The sequence below is a fragment of the Daldinia loculata genome (genome assembly GCF_022478755.1).
Source record: "Daldinia loculata strain CBS 113971 unplaced genomic scaffold F4817scaffold_97, whole genome shotgun sequence".
NCBI lineage: Eukaryota > Fungi > Ascomycota > Sordariomycetes > Xylariales > Hypoxylaceae > Daldinia > Daldinia loculata.
Window position 1 is genome coordinate 59,882 of NW_026054951.1, and position 18,039 is coordinate 77,920.

General features: G+C 45.8%; 4 protein-coding genes across 4 annotated transcripts; all 4 read left to right on the plus strand.

The window, feature by feature from the left end:
* Positions 1 to 35: 35 nt before the first annotated feature.
* On the plus strand, positions 36 to 1,934 carry F4817DRAFT_369646 (uncharacterized protein; the record flags this gene model as incomplete). The annotated part of the gene is made up of 1 exon (XM_049307379.1): positions 36 to 1,934. The coding sequence occupies one exon, from the start codon at positions 36 to 38 to the stop codon at positions 1,899 to 1,901; it is 1,866 nt and encodes a 621-aa protein (XP_049153901.1). The 3' UTR covers positions 1,902 to 1,934.
* Positions 1,935 to 3,118: 1,184 nt separating this feature from the next.
* Positions 3,119 to 8,607, plus strand: F4817DRAFT_353693 (sulphite reductase hemo protein, beta subunit). The gene is made up of 4 exons (XM_049305414.1): positions 3,119 to 3,381; positions 3,669 to 3,817; positions 3,877 to 8,244; positions 8,300 to 8,607. Exons 1-4 carry the CDS (start codon positions 3,285 to 3,287, stop codon positions 8,327 to 8,329), a joined length of 4,644 nt encoding a protein of 1,547 aa, XP_049153902.1. The 5' UTR covers positions 3,119 to 3,284; the 3' UTR covers positions 8,330 to 8,607.
* Positions 8,608 to 10,649: 2,042 nt separating this feature from the next.
* On the plus strand, positions 10,650 to 13,151 carry F4817DRAFT_321089 (uncharacterized protein; the record flags this gene model as incomplete). Its single annotated transcript, XM_049301250.1, has 4 exons — positions 10,650 to 12,031; positions 12,094 to 12,733; positions 12,783 to 12,827; positions 12,876 to 13,151. The coding sequence occupies 4 exons, from the start codon at positions 10,650 to 10,652 to the stop codon at positions 13,149 to 13,151; spliced, it is 2,343 nt and encodes a 780-aa protein (XP_049153903.1).
* A 1,346-nt stretch (positions 13,152 to 14,497) lies between these two features.
* On the plus strand, positions 14,498 to 16,718 carry F4817DRAFT_321090 (uncharacterized protein; the record flags this gene model as incomplete). The annotated part of the gene is made up of 2 exons (XM_049301251.1): positions 14,498 to 15,149; positions 15,199 to 16,718. 2 exons carry the CDS (start codon positions 14,498 to 14,500, stop codon positions 16,716 to 16,718), a joined length of 2,172 nt encoding a protein of 723 aa, XP_049153904.1.
* Positions 16,719 to 18,039: the final 1,321 nt, after the last annotated feature.

The following is an 18,039-nucleotide window of genomic DNA, read 5'->3' on the forward strand; positions in this document are numbered from 1 at the left end:
TAACTGTTTTTACTACACAAAAAATCTCCCAAATCATGGCGTCGAGGTCGACAATGGAACACGCCGACACAATATACAATGACCCGAGAAAAGCTTTTGATGATCCTCGACGAGAAGCAATTTTCCGTAGGACATATCGACGTTGGAAGAAGGCTCTTGCTCACGCCAAGTCCACTCCTGTTGATAACCTTTTACACGTGCGTGATCTAGACAGTCTTCTAGTTCGAATACCCGCGCTACCAGCGCGTATCCCAAGCAACTGGGCAGTCATTGAGGGATTTTCAACTTGGGAAAATCAAAGCAAATCTTCAAGTAAGAGTTGTGACTTGCGACAGAAGCAGGATCCAACCCAGGAGCTCTCCCTACGGCAACCATGGTACATCAAGTGCAGTCTATCTACCGAAGCAAGCTTCCAAGTATGGAAAACTTCCAAGTACAATGGATTGGCTCTTCTTGTTCTTGCCTGGGCGTATATTCTAAATATGAGTCTTGCAGAACGGCAAGGTCTTCATTTGCATTTGAAATATCTTCGGTCCAACCCCCGACGAGATTCTTCTTCGTGTGCTTCGTCGGATCCGCTGCGACGTATCGAACTTGCTTATGCGACAGACCAGGAAGTAGCCTGGTGGAAACTCATTAGCACGCCCGGGAGGCCTCAGCTAGGCAAAAAGGAACGAGGTCCGCATCTGCCCTGGACACTCTTACTTGAAGACGTTTGCTCACTAGAGATTATCGGGAGCGGAGTTGCCTCGGAACTTGCGGAACTGCCAACGGCCGCCATAGCTGCCACTTATCTAGCTCGGTTTTGTGCCGCCTGTGGCCTGGGAGATCAAAACTCTGCGGCATTTGCAGCGGCGCTCGCTCTCCCGTCGCGCAGCTTCCGCTCTACGTATACACTGCTTCCCACAATTACTCTACCCGCAGTTTCGTTGCCTCCATCCGTGAATCTCTCTGGATCATACGATACCTATCCTCCTCATTTCGAGTCACTTAGCTATTTCATGACACTCAGCCTTTCCATCCACACCTTCGGTGCTTGCCTGGAAAGTGTAGTTTGGGAGCCGGGTATTGACTGCAACGTTGCAGGAGCCGTGACTCGGGCCATCAGTAAGATACTTGATCCAATCTACGAATCGAGAGACTACGAATTGCTAGCGAAAGTTCTGTCTAGTACAAAAGCGGCGCCTTTGTGGCTCGGTGTTTCCTTGTGTAATTGGGGATATCCCCTTCGCGCTTGTCTTGAGTATGGTGACACTTACACAATTAAATGGGAGGAGATAGCCCCTTGGACAGGCATTTCTCAGTCGTTTCTAGATCTCGAAAACCAGGGACCATATCTACGAGAAGATGATACGGTTACTAGAGCCAATGTTTGGCGCTTGCGTCACGACTGCTTCAATAACTATACGGATGAGTCTTATCATAAGATTCCAAATAACCCGTGGCCCCCTTTTGGGTTTATGCGTTCCAAGGACGTTGATATGGAGTTGCAAAGCCACCTCAGATGTTCACACCACTGGAAGTACCAACATTGGACATGGCTTGTTCCTGGATCTATAAGAGACAAAGGCTATACTACGCATCAACGCAACCCTGAACCTCCGATGCCTTTACCTCTAGAAAATATAAGTATTGGTGACGAAACGGTAGTGGATGAGGAGGATATGGAGGCAATTTGTCGTATTTCAAAATACACAGCCAAAAACGTCTTCTTCTGGTCCCGTGACCAAGTAGAAGAAAATTTCACGCATAATATCGTCGATGAATTTTACCATGGTGAAGAGCCATTGGAGGATGAGCAGAGCGACAAAAAACCAATGGATTTTGGGCCAATATACAAGTGGGTGGATAGAGTAGTAGCACTTGACGAAGATTCCGAAGATGAACTGTCCAGGGAGTAGTAAAAGCAATGTATAGGTAAATGTTTTATAAATGTCGGAATTGAATTCACGAGAATGGTAATATAGGTTTTTACATATGCGATGGTATGCGGCATGTAGGAGTATCTCTCTATTTCACAGTATGTAGGTATTGCAACTTATAGTATTATATAAAGTGGGATATCCTACAATTCTAACTCAATGGCACACATAACGATACTCTAACTATTCCCGTTGGCCCCACTGGGGTGAATTGGGGAATAAAAAAAGCGGCATACTTAACATTGACACAGGAATTTCAATATACCTAAGTCTTCCTTGATCAACATGACTGACCATATTGGCGCTAAGTTAAGTTTCAAATATTGTAATTATATACTCTTAATATATTTATATGGCCTTTTGACCTTTTCAAGGACCTTTTATACACAGCTTAAGCTTTAAACGCTTTTGTCAGAGTTACTCTTATAAACTTACTATATTACGTAATCGGCTAAGCTATTATAAGGCGATCTTTTAACTATCAGTACATGGTAGTAAAGCTCAAACCTAGAACCTTAATCAATACTATTATACACTTGGATCTTTAACACCTTATACGACTGATAGTATCACGAGGCTGAGATCAAAAGGTGTCACCTATTAAAGATGATGTTCTGGGGAACCCAGAACATCATATCCTTGCAGCTTCGTTGCAAGGCCTTGTTTATATCCACAAAAGGATGAAAACCATAAAGGTGATATGTATGATATGCGAAGTATATTATTAAATATGTGGATGTTAAAAATATAAATCATGTTTATAAAGACTTTTACGAGTGTTGCGTGTAGTCGTTACGGCTATCGGCAAAAAATATAAATAAGACGGCAGCTAGCAAAGAAGACAATTACTAATACCGGAAAGATCACCGGCAAAGATATGATTTCATTTGAAACGAAATATTTAATAAGATAGTAATTAAGGTAACGCTCGCATGTTTTTCTTAATAACAACTTCGACAAGTTAAACATGCGTGCGGCTATCGGCCCCTTGGCGTGGACGGCTAAAGTGTTAAAGCTGATTGGCTGTGGAAATATGGGGTTGCCCGATTACCGGTTCGAGATGATGCGAGGTACAACCCGGGGATTTGGTTGGCCAACGATGGCGTTTTCTGACAAAGTGTCAATGGCTATTGGTAGAGTTTAGGAAAGAGTCAAGGCTAAAGCGATTGCGTGATTGCAGTGAATGACGGACTAATTGCATTTGCGGGGCCATAAAAAGTTCCACATTCGGGGTCTGAACTATGTTAGTCGCGCTGTCGCCATCGTCTAGAATTCCCACTTTGCCTTTTCTCAATGTCGGGGAAAATTTATTTCTAGCGTACCGGTACCCAGGCTCGATTTTATATGTAGAGGGGCGCCATCATGTCGTTTCTCTTTGGAAAAGCAGACTCTTCTGCTTCAAAATCAGGGTCCGACATGGCAACGCAGAATATCCAGATTCGCACGCCTGAAGAGGCAGGTAAGTAAACTTGCAAAGTTCTAATAGTCATGAATTTATTTTATTACGTACCTCTTATTATTATACACATATTGTTGTTTGTTGTACCACTAACATTCATTCAAATGTGCCCCGCCATCCAACCAATTTCCCCAATTCCACCTCTTACAGCATTTAACATGACAATTTACACTACTGCTGTATCCAACAGACAGCACACCTCCTTTCCTTCTGCTCCAATTAGCATAAGATTATTCAAATCTTATAAGTCAATACTCTAGGATGGCTAATTGTCTTAAATATTATAGTGGCACGAATCGCATACCTTACCAGTGATGTCATTGTCTCTGTACAGCCATCGCGGGGTCAAGACTCAACATTCTCTTCCCACCTTAAGAGATATGCTGAAAGAAAAGATCCTAACCTGATCACTAAGACAGAAGGTTCCGTGCCAGAAGTATGTTCTCTTATAAATACAACTCATAAGATCTACCAATTGACCCAATGGCCTTATAGATACAATCTATTCGACACAACAACGATCCCCTCCTCTCCGTCTTTGCTCCAATCCGCAGTGGCCGCTTCGCCTCTGTGACCACCACGTCAACCATTCTCCTCCCTTCCGTTGCGCATCTGTACAAGCTAGCAAACTATCCAGTCGTCATCCACGTCGCTCTACACCCGGCTAATTTCCCTGACTACTCTTCTATCACCGCTATCAGGAATTCAGGATGGACATTCTTGCAATCCGAGTCGCTCCAGGAAGCACAGGACATGGCTATTACAGCCCATGCTTTAGCCGTGCGTTCTGGAAAGGGTGTTATCCACTTCTTTGATCCGAGCGCCTGTTCTCATGATAAGCCGATCTCCACGGAAGATGCCGCATTAGTCCGCGACCTGTTAAACTTGGACGATGTTCGCCGGTACCAAGCAAGCTCTGTGTCAGAGTCCGGCATATACGCCGACGACGGAAGAGTTGTTTATGCGTCAGAGCAGCCCGAAAGACGACCGAGTGCTACTCCTAACGCTTTGGCAGACTCGACTATTCTTGGCGCTGCCTCGAAAGCAGCTTCTTCAGAAGGCTCAGAGAAATCCAGCCAGCAAAGCAACTCTAGCGCTCCCCCGAGTGTATCTCCAGCCACGACAATTGATGCTGCACCGCCCCTCGTTACGTCTGAAGACATTTATAAATACGTTACCTCAATATGGGCTCAGCTCAAAGCCGCCACCGGACGTTCTTACAATGCTTTTGAGTGGTCTGGTCCGGCAACCGCAGAGAAGGCAATTTTTGTTTTCGGCTCCGACGCGGGTCTGTTCGCCGAGGCACTCGATGCGGCTAAACCAGATGACATCTACGCCAAGGCTGGATTAATCACAGCCAGATTATATCGCCCATGGTTAGGATCTAAATTAATTGAAGCTATTCCGAAATCTGTGAAGCGTATTGCCGTCTTAGAACAGATTTCACGAAAGACGACGAAATGGGGACCTTTATTAATCGATGTTCTAACATCGGTAAAAAGCGGCTTTGGCGGCGTTGAGACCGTCGTTGGCCATCAATTAGGCTATATCACCCCTGATACGATCCACCAGGCCTTAAGAGGCATCTTCCAGAATCTTGCTTCTGAGAAGCCTCTGCAAAACTTGGAAGTAGGGAAGACGAGTGGTCCGGAGGATACCAAAGTTTACGGCCTAGAGCAACCGAAACTAGAGACCGCCTACACGAAAATACTCGACCAATTGTTTGGCAACCGAGCTTACATAGCGAATGCCCTCAATTCTAACAATGCTGGTGTTTCGTCCACGATAGCAGCTAGTCCGGAATTCGGATTTGGTTCTCTCCTAGCACGAAAGGAGCACCGCCAAAGATTCATCAAGAAGGCCAAACAAGCCGCGAGTACAGGGTCTTTCATTACTGAAGCCCCGGTGAACTGGCTGGCAAAGTGGGCCGGGAATGCCGAGGATGCTAAACAAGCTGGAGAGCTTGCAGATGATGTAATTGCTCGACTTGAGACCGACGGGTCTTCGATTGCACGTGAACTTCTGTCAAGCAAAAGTCTATTCCGAAAAGAGTCTTTGTGGCTTGTTGGGTCTGACGCTTGGGCGTATGATCTTGGTAACTCTGGTGTACATCATGTCCTTGCGTCTGGTGAGAATGTCAATATGCTCATCATCGACTCGACTCCTTACTCGGAACGAGCTGCAGCGGATGCCGAGAGGCGAAAGAAGGATATCGGTCTATATGCCATGAACTTTGGTAATGCCTACGTTGCATCAACTGCTGTCTACAGCTCATATACCCAGGTCCTTCAAGCTATGCTTGAAGCCGATAAATTCAATGGTCCTTCAGTTGTGCTTGCCTACCTGCCATACTTCGGCGAGCACGACTCTCCCTTGACCGTTCTCCAAGAGACCAAGAAGGCAGTAGACCTCGGCTACTGGCCTCTATACAGGTGGAACCCCGAGAACGAAGATAAGGGAGAACCCAACTTCTCTCTGGATTCCGAGCGGGTTAAGAATGAGCTGAAAGAGTTTCTGGCAAGAGATAATAAACTAACTCAACTCATGCGGCGCGAACCGGTATTTGCTGCAAGTCTATCTCAGGATTTTGGCACAGAAGTTCGCGCACAGCAAAAGCGAAAGGCTCGGGACGCGTACAATGAGCTATTAGAAGGTCTCTTCGGTGCACCTCTTACAATTCTATTTGCCTCTGACAATGGAAATGCGCAGTCGTTAGCCAAGCGTCTTGGAACCAGAGGTCGCGCCAGGGGCCTGAAGACTATTGTGATGGCGATGGAAGATTATCCCGTTGAAGATCTACCAAAAGAAGAAAACATTGTGCTTATCACTTCGACAGCTGGCCAAGGAGAATTCCCGCAGAACGGCAAGCCTTTCTGGGATGCCATCAAAGATAATACTGATCTAGACCTCGCATCAGTAAACTATTCGATTTTCGGTCTTGGAGACAAGCATTATTGGCCACGAAAAGAAGATAGAGTTTATTACAACAAGCCTGCTAAAGACCTCGATAGGATATTCGCGAATTTTGGCGCCAAGAGACTCTCTGAAGTAGGACTAGGCGATGACCAAGATCCCGATGGATACCAGACTGGATATGCGCTATGGGAACCCCAAATATGGCAAGCACTCGGCGTTGCAAACGTCGAAGGCCTACCAGAGGAACCAGCACCCTTAACAAACGAGGATATTAAGCTAGCCTCAAACTATCTTAGAGGTACTATCGTAGAGGGCTTGAGAGATACTACCACTGGAGCTATCTCTGCTTCCGACCAGCAGCTTACAAAGTTCCATGGCACGTACATGCAAGACGACCGAGATATTCGTGATGAGCGAAAAGCCCAGGGGTTAGAGCCCGCCTATTCGTTCATGATCCGTTGTAGATTGCCCGGTGGCGTGGCTACACCAAAGCAATGGGTCCAGATGGATGACATCAGCACAAGTCTCGGAAATGAGACCATGAAGCTCACTACGAGGCAAACATTCCAGTTCCACGGCGTGGTGAAGGGAAAGCTTAAACCAGCCATGCAAGCTATAAACAGGTCTCTAATGACGACGATTGCTGCCTGCGGCGATGTCAACAGGAACGTCATGTGCAGTTCTCTTCCTACTCAGTCTCAGTACCACAAGCAAGTCTGGGCTTGTTCGAAGACGATTAGCGACCACCTTCTACCGTCTACTACTGCGTATCACGAGATCTGGCTCACAGATGACAATAATGAGAAGACGCAGGTTGCCGGTAACGCAGTCCAAGACTTCGAACCTCTCTACGGACCCACCTATCTCCCCCGAAAGTTTAAGGTTACAATCGCCATTCCACCGCACAATGATACGGATGTTTATGCTCATGATATCGGCCTAATTGCCATTAAAGGCGACGATGGTCAATTAGAGGGTTTCAACGTTCTTGCCGGAGGAGGAATGGGTGCAACCCACAATAACAAGAAGACCTATCCCCAGACCGGTCGTATGATGGGCTTCGTCAAGACTGATGAGATTCATATTGCCTGTGAGAAGATTATGTTAGTGCAGCGGGATCATGGTGATCGCAAGAACCGAAAGCACGCTCGACTAAAGTATACTATCGACGATCTCGGCGTCGACGTCTTCCGCTCTAAAGTGGAGGCCTTATGGGGCAAGTCATTCGAGCCAGAACGTCAATTCCACTTCAAGAGTAACGTCGACACGTTCGGCTGGCAAAAAGACGAGACTGGCATGAACCATTTCACATTCTTTATCGAGAACGGCCGAATCGAGAACACTGCTGATTTCCAGATGAAGACTGGTTTGCGCGAAATTGCCAAGGTCCACAAAGGCGAGTTCAGATTGACGGGAAATCAGCACTTGACCCTCAGTAACGTTACAGACGAAGATCTTCCACATATGAAGGAACTTCTAAAGAAGTACAAGTTAGATAATGTCCAGTTCTCTGGATTGCGTCTCAGCTCCTCGGCCTGTGTCGCCTTCCCCACTTGTGGTCTCGCTATGGCCGAAAGTGAGCGCTACCTACCCGAACTCATCACTAAGCTTGAGGGTTGCCTCGAGGAGAACGGCCTAGGCAAGGAGTCAATTGTTATGCGAATGACGGGCTGTCCGAACGGCTGTGCTCGACCCTGGCTGGCAGAGGTTGCCTTCGTTGGCAAAGCCTTTGGCGCCTATAATATGTACCTAGGCGGTGGATACCATGGGCAGCGGTTGAACAAGCTATACCGGTCAAGCATAAAGGAAGATGAGATATTGGCTATCATGAAGCCATTACTGAAGCGTTATGCCTTGGAACGCGAGGAGGGTGAGCACTTTGGCGATTTCTGTATTCGAGCAGGCATCATCGTAGCTACCAAGGGAGGGCAGGATTTCCACGACAACGTAAGTTAACACACCACACAAGTTATTATTGCTTCTTCTTTCTAACGTATCCTAGGTTGCCGAAGAAGACTTCGAAGACGAATGATTTTTTCTATTATCTAAATTAGAGCATGAAGCATGTAAGCATTGCATCAAGGAGTGGCGTTAGAGGAATCATGTATATATTTTTTATTTCAATATATGTTCACAGTTAACTACCTTCTGTTACCTTATGGAACTTGGAGTCTCTTTTAATGTGTTAAAGTGTTAATGTGTCTCGATGGCCAATGAATAAACATTAGGTACTTGGGTAACTTTGAAGATAACGCAATTTCCTTTAGTGACTTGATGTGTAAGAGAATAGTTTTCTTAATAATATCCAGGTATTAGCAATGAAGCTAAATACGAGGCACGGCTTAGTATTTCTTAATAACCCTTTACCACGACATTGAAAAGTTATGGGATTACCTAACCTACCTACTTATAACCTGGTAAATAGGTTTTACATTTGATGTCGGGTACTTAATTCGTACCTGAGCCATGGCGCTTTAAACCTGAGCCTGACCGGAGTCGTACACCTGAATGACAGTATGAAATAAGAAACTGACACTGTATTATTGTGCATAAATAGGTACCTAAGTACTTAGGTATTCAGGCATTTAAGTAGAACTCAATGTTTTAAACGGTAGTTAGTAGATGTTCCACCGTTTTTAAACGGCCATCATGTTGGTACATACCTTTCCATATGATTTTACTAGTAAAAGTTTGTATTTTTTTATACGTATACTTTAACTGCCCAGTCAGTACGTGAACTTCACGTGACTTATTACTTAAGCCGAATAACACGTGACATACCTAAACCCTTAACGACTTATTTCTTCGTTCATCTAATTTAAGTTGCCATTACTCGAAGAATTTCTCGTTGGCAGGAGGTAAGATGTCGGTAAGTAAGGTATACATGTGAATAAGAGAAGCTTACTGTTATGTCCTTCCGCAATACTCATGTGAAAATCACAACGAGATCGGCCTCAAGTGACTCCGGGTAGCACCCGGTTGCAGAACGTACTAGATAATCTACCAATAATAGTATTGGGGGGAAGCGGAAACTGGGACGAGAAGCATATTAAACCGTGATGTATAGTGCTACATTGTCCTCGTGTTGGCACGGGTAAACATGCAAGACTTGGTCTTACGTGCCATCCTAAGAGTTGCATGACTCTGAGTCTTAGGACGCCAAGTTGAGGTTGCAACTTGTTGGAGCCAGGTTGATCGGCGGAATTGCCTATTTTTCGGAGCAATCCAAAAGAGTCTTGCATGTACATATGAGGGGAAAATAAACATCAGGTAAAATAGATTTCCGTGTGAAATGGACCTGGAAGGCACGGAAATATCTTCGTGATTCCGCTAGGGACTTTGGCTCTCAACTATCGGAGCCCGTGGCAATACATAAAAAGGTTATCCTTTGTTCTAGTTGGCTCACCTTAGATTACAGCAGGGCTAGAGTACTGTTGTTATGGCTTGATGAATGTTCGAATACCACAAGGTAGATTTAGTGGGTATTTCGAAACTCCAATAGTGTCCTACACTTTTTGTTTACGCTAGGGCGGAAAGGATGTGATGAGATGGATATTAAAACCAGCTTGTCACTGGAGATAGTGGCGTGTACCTATATGTGAGACGTGAGTGAAGCCGACGGCTACAACACTTACCAATTGCATCCTCCCCTTTCCCTACGGATGGAGTCGGTACAAAGGGGTTACAGCTAACAGCATATGCATCCCGGAGACCCACTCACCAACAGTAAATCATCACCAACGTACTCATAGCAATTTACCCTCAGATTTAATAGATAGGGGCAGGAATACCTCGCGAAAGAGTGTCAGGGGTATGGAAGAAGAGCCAGGTGACTTGCAAATAGGTCGTATTGGGCGGCCTCAAACCAAACTATTCCTACCCTCCAGTAGGTAGAGTCCCAGACGGAAATAGACAGGACGGTAAGGCTAACTTCCTAGGAAGTTATGCTCGTGCTTGGAACCTTTTTCCATACACTTCCCTAGGAATCCATTATTAAGCACATCATCAAAAACAAGGGTGTCTTGCTACTGAACCCTTCCATGTGGTGTGTCCACCTACCCAATGATGTGTCAGGTGCCTCGGGTACCTTAGGTAGGTACATAGTAAGGATAACTTCCTAGGAAGTCAATTTATGCGAGGTGTGGGGGCATGTAAAGGAACGACCGGCCTTTGGGGCCTCCTGAAAAGTATAGAATACAGTTGCAGGGAAGACTACGACCGATGACAGCTATAAAGCCGTTCACTTACCCCTCAACCCTCTCAATATTTATTTTCTGTTTTTCCAACTTGAATACCACACGAAAGCAAACCATACCAAAGTTCTTCATTCTATTTTACGTAGTGTCTCCCCAATGTCAGAAAATACTAAGTCTTTGGCTCGCAAGGGGCGGGGTTCATGCTCGCCAGTCAACCCTATGACCCCTAAGTCACCTTCAGTCGAGCCACTCACTCCTATTCAACTAGAAGAAGATGCTGTCGCTTCGGTCGTTTCCCGCCTACATATCCCAGTGCTCCTGACGCAGCTTATAAAGGCATCGAATGAGCTTGTGGGTAGTGAAGTGCTCGGCCAATTCCTATCCATCTGTACCATTTCTCAGCGAAATGAACTACGCAGAATATCCGAGAAGCTTTATCAGAGTTGTAACGACTTCTGCACCGATGACCAGAATAAAGCTGATGAGATATCAATATCTCAGAAAGACCCCCTTCAACCCAACACCACCGGCAATGACGGGTCAAAGGCCGGTCTCGGAGAACAGCGTAAGGCTAATTTGAGGCCATCCCTCAAGATTGCCCTTCCGTCCAACGACATACTTGATAGAGCCCAATCTACTATTGAGGTCCTACCAGAAGGGAGAAGGGCACTTGACGGCAATTCAAAGTCTCTCACCAGGGAACAGCGTATGTCTACAATATCTACTCCCGATACAAATGGCCAGAGCGAAGATTTAGACTCGTCCACTGAGTCTTTCGTATTATGTTCGAAATCAAACAACCGGAAGTCATCGAATATCCAGCATGCTTCGGAAAGTTCAAATGGTAGAAATAAAAGATTCCGTAGGGCGTCTCGGGGCTCACGGCGGCCAAAGGTTTTACCTCTAAGCGACTCGGACTCTTACAATACGTCTACTGTAAGACGGACATCAAGAGCTCCAAGCCCCGTGAATAATCTCCTCGAATCTAGTCTTCCAAGTCCCGAAGACTCCCCTTTGAAAGGATGTGAGCTAAGGTCTCAGGGGCATCGTACTGGCAAAGGTGATAGCCAGTTACTTCCACCGATGGCTACGCAGTCCAGTGCCGAGTTTGCGATGGAAAGTCTATCCGAGATTCAGGACTTCAAGCTACCAGATAATTCATTAGACACCTACAAGGCTATATTCGCTTCACTAAAGCGCGAACAACAAGATGAGTCGGTTTGGTCAGACGGATCGGAATGGAAGGGTCTAGTTGAAACGGCTTTTCTGGGCCGCCGAAGGAGTTCGATTCACTATGCCCTAACCGCGATGGCACTGAGCCGCTGGTACGACGGCCAGGCAAGGCGGTACTCATTAAAACCCCGCGCAGCTGCAACGGAGGTATCGAGAAGGCTTCTTGGCGAACCCCCGAAAGATTCAACCCAGAAGATAGGGTGGGAATTGCGCCGCAAGCGTCTCACGACACACTTGACGCGCGGCAGGAAATGGGCTAAGCTAGTGGATAGTCTTGGTTTCGGTATTCTTTTCAAGGATGCATGGTGAGTTCCTTGTTATCAATCAAGTTCCATGGGGGAGAAATATAGTACTAAACTTCTCGTAGGACGCTTGTCAAGACGGATGAGCCTTTGCTGATGAGGATCATCGCTTGCCTCCAAATGTGCCCAGAGAAGATGTGTATTCTTCAGCTTCTAGGGGAGCAGATGGATCTGCTGCTTGAGCACGGGCAGACGCGCCCGGATATTCTAGAGCAGTCCCTCGAGAAACAAAAGCTTCTGGATCGACGACCTTCTGTCAAGCTTACTAAAATAATCTCGGAAGGGATTACAGACCTTCAAGCCAGGATGAGGACGACCTCCTCAGAAGGCCATTTTGAAATTGAATCTGCACAGTTTCGGTTTAACAGTGATATTCTAAGTGGTCTAGAGGGGTCGAACTGGATTAGCCATGAGCTGATTTTGCTTTGCATGCATCTGGCCGATAGGTTGCCGCATATTCGCATCGGTTTCTCGGTTCCTATTCATGAAAATATTCGAGGACGAGAACGGAAAGTACTGCGTGATCCCTTTGAAAGGGCTGCCGACCAGATCGAGAAATGGAACAAGGCAGAAAGCGAGGATCGCCTAGTTTGCTTCTTCCCACTTTTCCAGAACGATAACCATTTCAGTCTTCTTGAGATTAACCAGAGGGATGGTCGCATTTACCACTACGACTCTAAAGGATATAAAACTAGTGACATCCAAGTAAGTTTTTTGGCCTTTCGGAATAGGTTCGGTGTTAATTATTTAATAGGCGGCATGCAAAAGGAAATTTCCCAACCTACAGTACATGAATCAGGTTTGTACGATGAACTCTTCCAGCGCGGCATATTAATAACCATAGCAGAAAACCCCTTGTCAACTTGACGATTTTAGCTGTGGCCCGTTGGTCGTTTCAATGGCACGCCGCCGCATGCTATGCCAAGATGTCATTTGCGGTGACATTGGCGAAGAAGATGCCCTGCAACTCCGAGCCGATGCTTTAAGCTTGGTCACAAAAGCTTGGTTGAGCAGCGTCATAATTCCAGCTCAAGCCCCAATGGGAAAAAGAAAAAGGAAATTTCTTACAAAGTACGACGGAGCTTCAATCAAACGGCACAAGGCAATACTGATTGAAGATTAAGTGTTATTGAAGTAATGTATATATATGTAGGTATATAGCGGTTGAACGAAATGAAAATGCACGGCGACATACCCCGATCCTGATTGTCCTTAAGCTTTATGTTGATTTGGTCCAACTACCTGAACATCTACCCGGTAGGTGGTAAGTCAGGGGTAGTTGAGGCTGTGGCTGTGGCTGTGTTTCTGGCTGTGGCTATCTTTTTCTCTCCTCATACCGCGCAGCGACCAATTCCGTACACCATTCCTATTCTCGGAAGTTCGAGCCGTGCTGGCTCCTACCAGTGCCGGCTCGGGGATCAAGCTATGCTGGCTGAAAATGTGCCGGTAGAAGAACTAATCTGTACTGACCTACATTCGTGCTGGCTCGGACTGGTGCTGGCTCAGGAATTAAGTGGTGCTGGCTTTAAGGGTGTGCCAGCTAAGTAAACAACTCGTGCTGACCCACAATCGTGCTAGCACATATCTTCGCTAGTTCACGATCCAAGTGGTGCTATCTCAGATGCGTACCAGCCTTGAGACAAACCCGTGCTGAAACGTACCCGTGGCCAGCCCATACTTACGCTGGCACACATGACGGCTGGTGCAAAAATTAAGATGTACTGGTCCCAAAGATTCACTATTTTAAGTAACAATACCTGGATTTTCTATTTCAGGTACATGATAACACACACAAACTTCCCTATAAGTGTTTGTACCTGAAATGGCCAGTGCTATGGCCATTGTCAATTAACAACGCCTCATAGACCCAACGGTATCTATTTTTTATTTATGTATGTTTAGCGTAAGACTCTGTAACTGCTAATCATTGCGACAATCTCATTTATAAGTCATTTATGCACACAGAGACATTGGAAGAGATTTTTACAAAGATTCAAATATACAAGTCGGAAAAAGTCTATTACATATGACTACTGATTCACGAGTTTAGCTAAGTTTCATACTTTCCCTGCTAGTGATGGCCGTGTGCCGCCCCTTCAACCATCAGCGTGTAGTTTGACTAGTGGTGGAAATGCTGCTGACCAAAATTAAAGCATGGCAACTCATTACTATATCTTGTGTTAGGGTTAACGTTTTCGTATGCAACGGAAGGGTAAATCTTGATTAAGGGAAGGATGTTATTAGCTTCCCAGCATCTGAAACAGGATACAACTGGCAAAAGGCGTCAAAAGACTCTTGATTCCACTTTCGTCCCTAGGAACGCCGTAAGTGGACGCTGTTCGTTTCTGTACTACAACCCGGTCAATAATGCAACATTCTTAGAAACCAAACATTATAAATGTTCTTAAGATGGGAGTAATACCACCGGTCTCGTTGCTAACTCCCATTATCTCACTTATGACTTCCAAAATGGCGCTTCAACTAAATGACTCAAGTGCTCCGGAGTCTCAGTCCAAAGGCATATATTCTTCTATTAGTTCCGAAGAGGGGGATTCTAACCAGCCCATGACAATTGATGAACCTGATGGAGATCAAAACACGACCGAGGAGACCCTCGCCGACTGCGACAAAAATCTACTTTTGATCGTGCAGCAGACAGCAAAACTTAAAGCTGACTCAACGAGATTGGAGTTTGAAGAGCTTTCCTTGAGCGAAGTCCAATCACGAGTAAATAAGATAAAACACTCGCCTGATGAATGGAACCACGTGCTTAAGTCCATCAAACATAGAGTTGAAAAGAAAGACAAAGAATGGGCCAAGGAATATATCAACTCTCATAAGGATGCTATTATGAATTTCGTTGGACAGGAAATTATTAGGGCCTTCGAGAACGAGAAGAAAAAGGCCAAGGTACTTGAGCGGCGTTTGAAGGAGCGTGAGGAGGTGAATCGCGTAGTGAAATTATTGAAATTATTGAAAAAGAATGATGCTACATATTATGATCTACTTGGGGTAGACAAGAGGGCTACAACAGCTGAGATCAGGAAAGCTAGAAAGAATTTTGTTTTCATGCTTCATCCGGACCGCAACAAAGATAAATCAGCGCTTCGTTGTACTAAAGGTGCGTTCTGGATCTCGTCTAATTAGGATTCAAGCTAAACAATGCTAAGCCATTAACAATGTGGTTGATGTCCTCTGCTCCAAAGAGAAGCGAGCCGAGTATGACGAAAGTTTACCTAGTCAGTATAAGGCCCCTCGTGTCGATGAAGAAGATCTTTTCGATGAAGAATTTGCCAACGGAGCTTTCGATGATGATGGCAATGATTCTACCGATACTGAATCGGATAGCGAATCGGACAGCGAGTCGGACAGCGAAACGGACAGCAAAAATGAGGCTCCAATGGTGTCGGAAGGAGTAATGAAAATATATTTGGAGATGGGCCAGTCAGTTCTCAAGCCATTTTTCAAAAGGTTGGACGACAAACCTGACACGAAAGGACTAAAGGAGAAATTGAAAGGATATAATATGTTAATCGAGGAGCAGAATCTGAAAAGGAGGATAGATATCCCCAAGCTATTCATGGTGCCCGATACATCGATTCAAAAGTATCATTTCATGGGACGGGATATCATAACCTGGTGGGAGGCGAGGAGATTGAAACCCGAAGAGGTACAGCGGGCTCTACAGAAACTGCAGAATAACTTTGAGGAGGAACGGCTGCATAGCTATCACCAGTGGCCCGCTGAATGGACGAAGCTTCTTATCAGACCTTTGCGAAAGCGGCTTATTAAACTGAATCTGCCTAAGGAACAAACCCGAACCAAACCCATGCAAGGAAATTCGGCACGAGAAAAGCCTATTAACCGGGCTTCTGGAACTAATAAAACTAGTGACACGGATATGCCAGATGCTTACGGGCACGACGAAAGACGTCTGCTCGGGATTTTGGCCCATGCATCCAGCGTCCGACCTGATACTGGCGGGGTGGGGTACAACGGCGGGATGGGGTATAGTGGAACAAAATACTTCTTTGATGTCGAAGGACTTAATAAGCTCGAAGTTAAGATGGCTAATGAGGTCGATCCCGAGGAAACTAAGAAGTATCACGATTCGGGAAAGGCTAGCAATATTAATGATCAGGAGAGCGAGTACCGTAGGTTATTGCGGTCTAGGCTTGTCCGGGTCATAGGCGTTTCATTCCTACCAGGGACAGGAAATTATGAGCGAACGTGCTGGACTTACGTTAGAGTGAAGATACTCAATATTCCGGGTGGTCGTATCATGACTCGATCGACCTTGCGCGGCTGGATAGGACAGCGAGAGGCCGACAAAAGGATTGATGCGTTCTTAGTCGAGTCAAAAACTGTTCCCCCGTGGGCTATGGACGACTACGACTCGGGAAAACACAAATCGTATTTACTCGAATACCCGCTTCCACAAAAGGCCCACGGGAATAACCAGATCATTCGGAAGAGACATTATGATGATAGTGATGATAGTGCTGATAAAGAAAGGTCGCAGTCGCTTAGGTATAAGGGGAGTGTTCGTCACCTTGAAGACAGCCAGGAAATATCAAACTTAGTAAATCTCAAGGTTAACGATATGGTGGAGACGATTACGAAAGGGATCGAGGATCTGTTCATAACGCGCAAGGAGACTTTCAAAAAAGAGCTGGAAAGACTCAAGTAGCAAGAATTTGCCAACGACCCTGCTCGGAAAATGAGATATCTCACGCTCCTTGATGATACCGAATATATGCGGTTGCTGAGAATTGGGCTTCCCGGCTGGTTCGGGAACAGTGGACTGTGGTCGATGTCCATTTGATTTAGATAATAGCTGTAATTTGAGAATAAAGCACTAGCATAAACCATTCTTCTACCTCACAACAAGATTCATATCTCTTAATTTTTCTAGCTACCTAAATAAGAGAATAGCCTCTCGGCTTTTCTTAACAACGTAGATATGGTGTGACGGGATTATCTGTTGGAGTTGTAGCCTCATTAATTCAATTTTTTCAACGTCATGTTTCTATAAGAATCTACACATATGAGAATTGGTGATTATCGGTGGAGCTCTTAGATTCATTTTGAAGTTGTAAGGCGTCTCCTAATCTCACAATATTAAGCTTCTCATCTATATAGGAGAGTATCACATTACACAGCAAAAGATGGGGGTTTTTCTCGCCTGGAGTCTGAATGTATGGTGAAAGGCAACGAAGCTGGCAACTTGGGATATCTGGAGGGAGCCTTGTGAACATGGTAGATTGCGGCTCGTGAATACTGAGACTACCCTTGTAATATTATTATGCACGACATATAGCGTGATCCTAACCATCATGGAATAGTACTACATTTCGATCGTGTTTTAGGCGCTGTTGGAGACCCCCACCAGTCATGTCGAGAGTTAGGTACCTCGGACAGGAGGAAGATGCATATTGTACAAAAAAAATACGATCTTTCGTAGGGTGTATTCGGCCGTATCAGGTTTACTCAGTCGAACCCCCGTAGGATGCATTGCGCTGACACCTGACCCGCAAAGTGGAAGTACAGGTCCTCAAAGTTGAGCACCTGATATCTACTGACTTATATCAAATCGTAGCTATTACCCTTACCGCTAGATTAACGTCGTCATACTCCCTACATCCACAAGGATACCCATGCCCATGGGAAAATATGCATACGAGAAATCAGGTTACAGCAACCCATACCACCCACATAGACTTATGGCCATTGGTGAAAAGGGGGGCTGCCGGGTTCTACCTTAAGACGTCACATTGGGTAGTAGTAATAGAGCGAGGTTCTATGAACTAAGTATGTATATACATTATTAGGTCCATCACACTTGCGGTAACCTAGCAGGGATCCGCGTAGGAATCTTACAGATATCTCCCAATAACACCTTTTCATACACGAGCGGGGGGGGGGGGGGGGGGGGGGGGGGGGGGGGGGGGGGGGGCGGCCGCGGGCCGGGGGGGGGGGGGGGGGGCGGGGGGGGGGGGGGGGTGGGATGG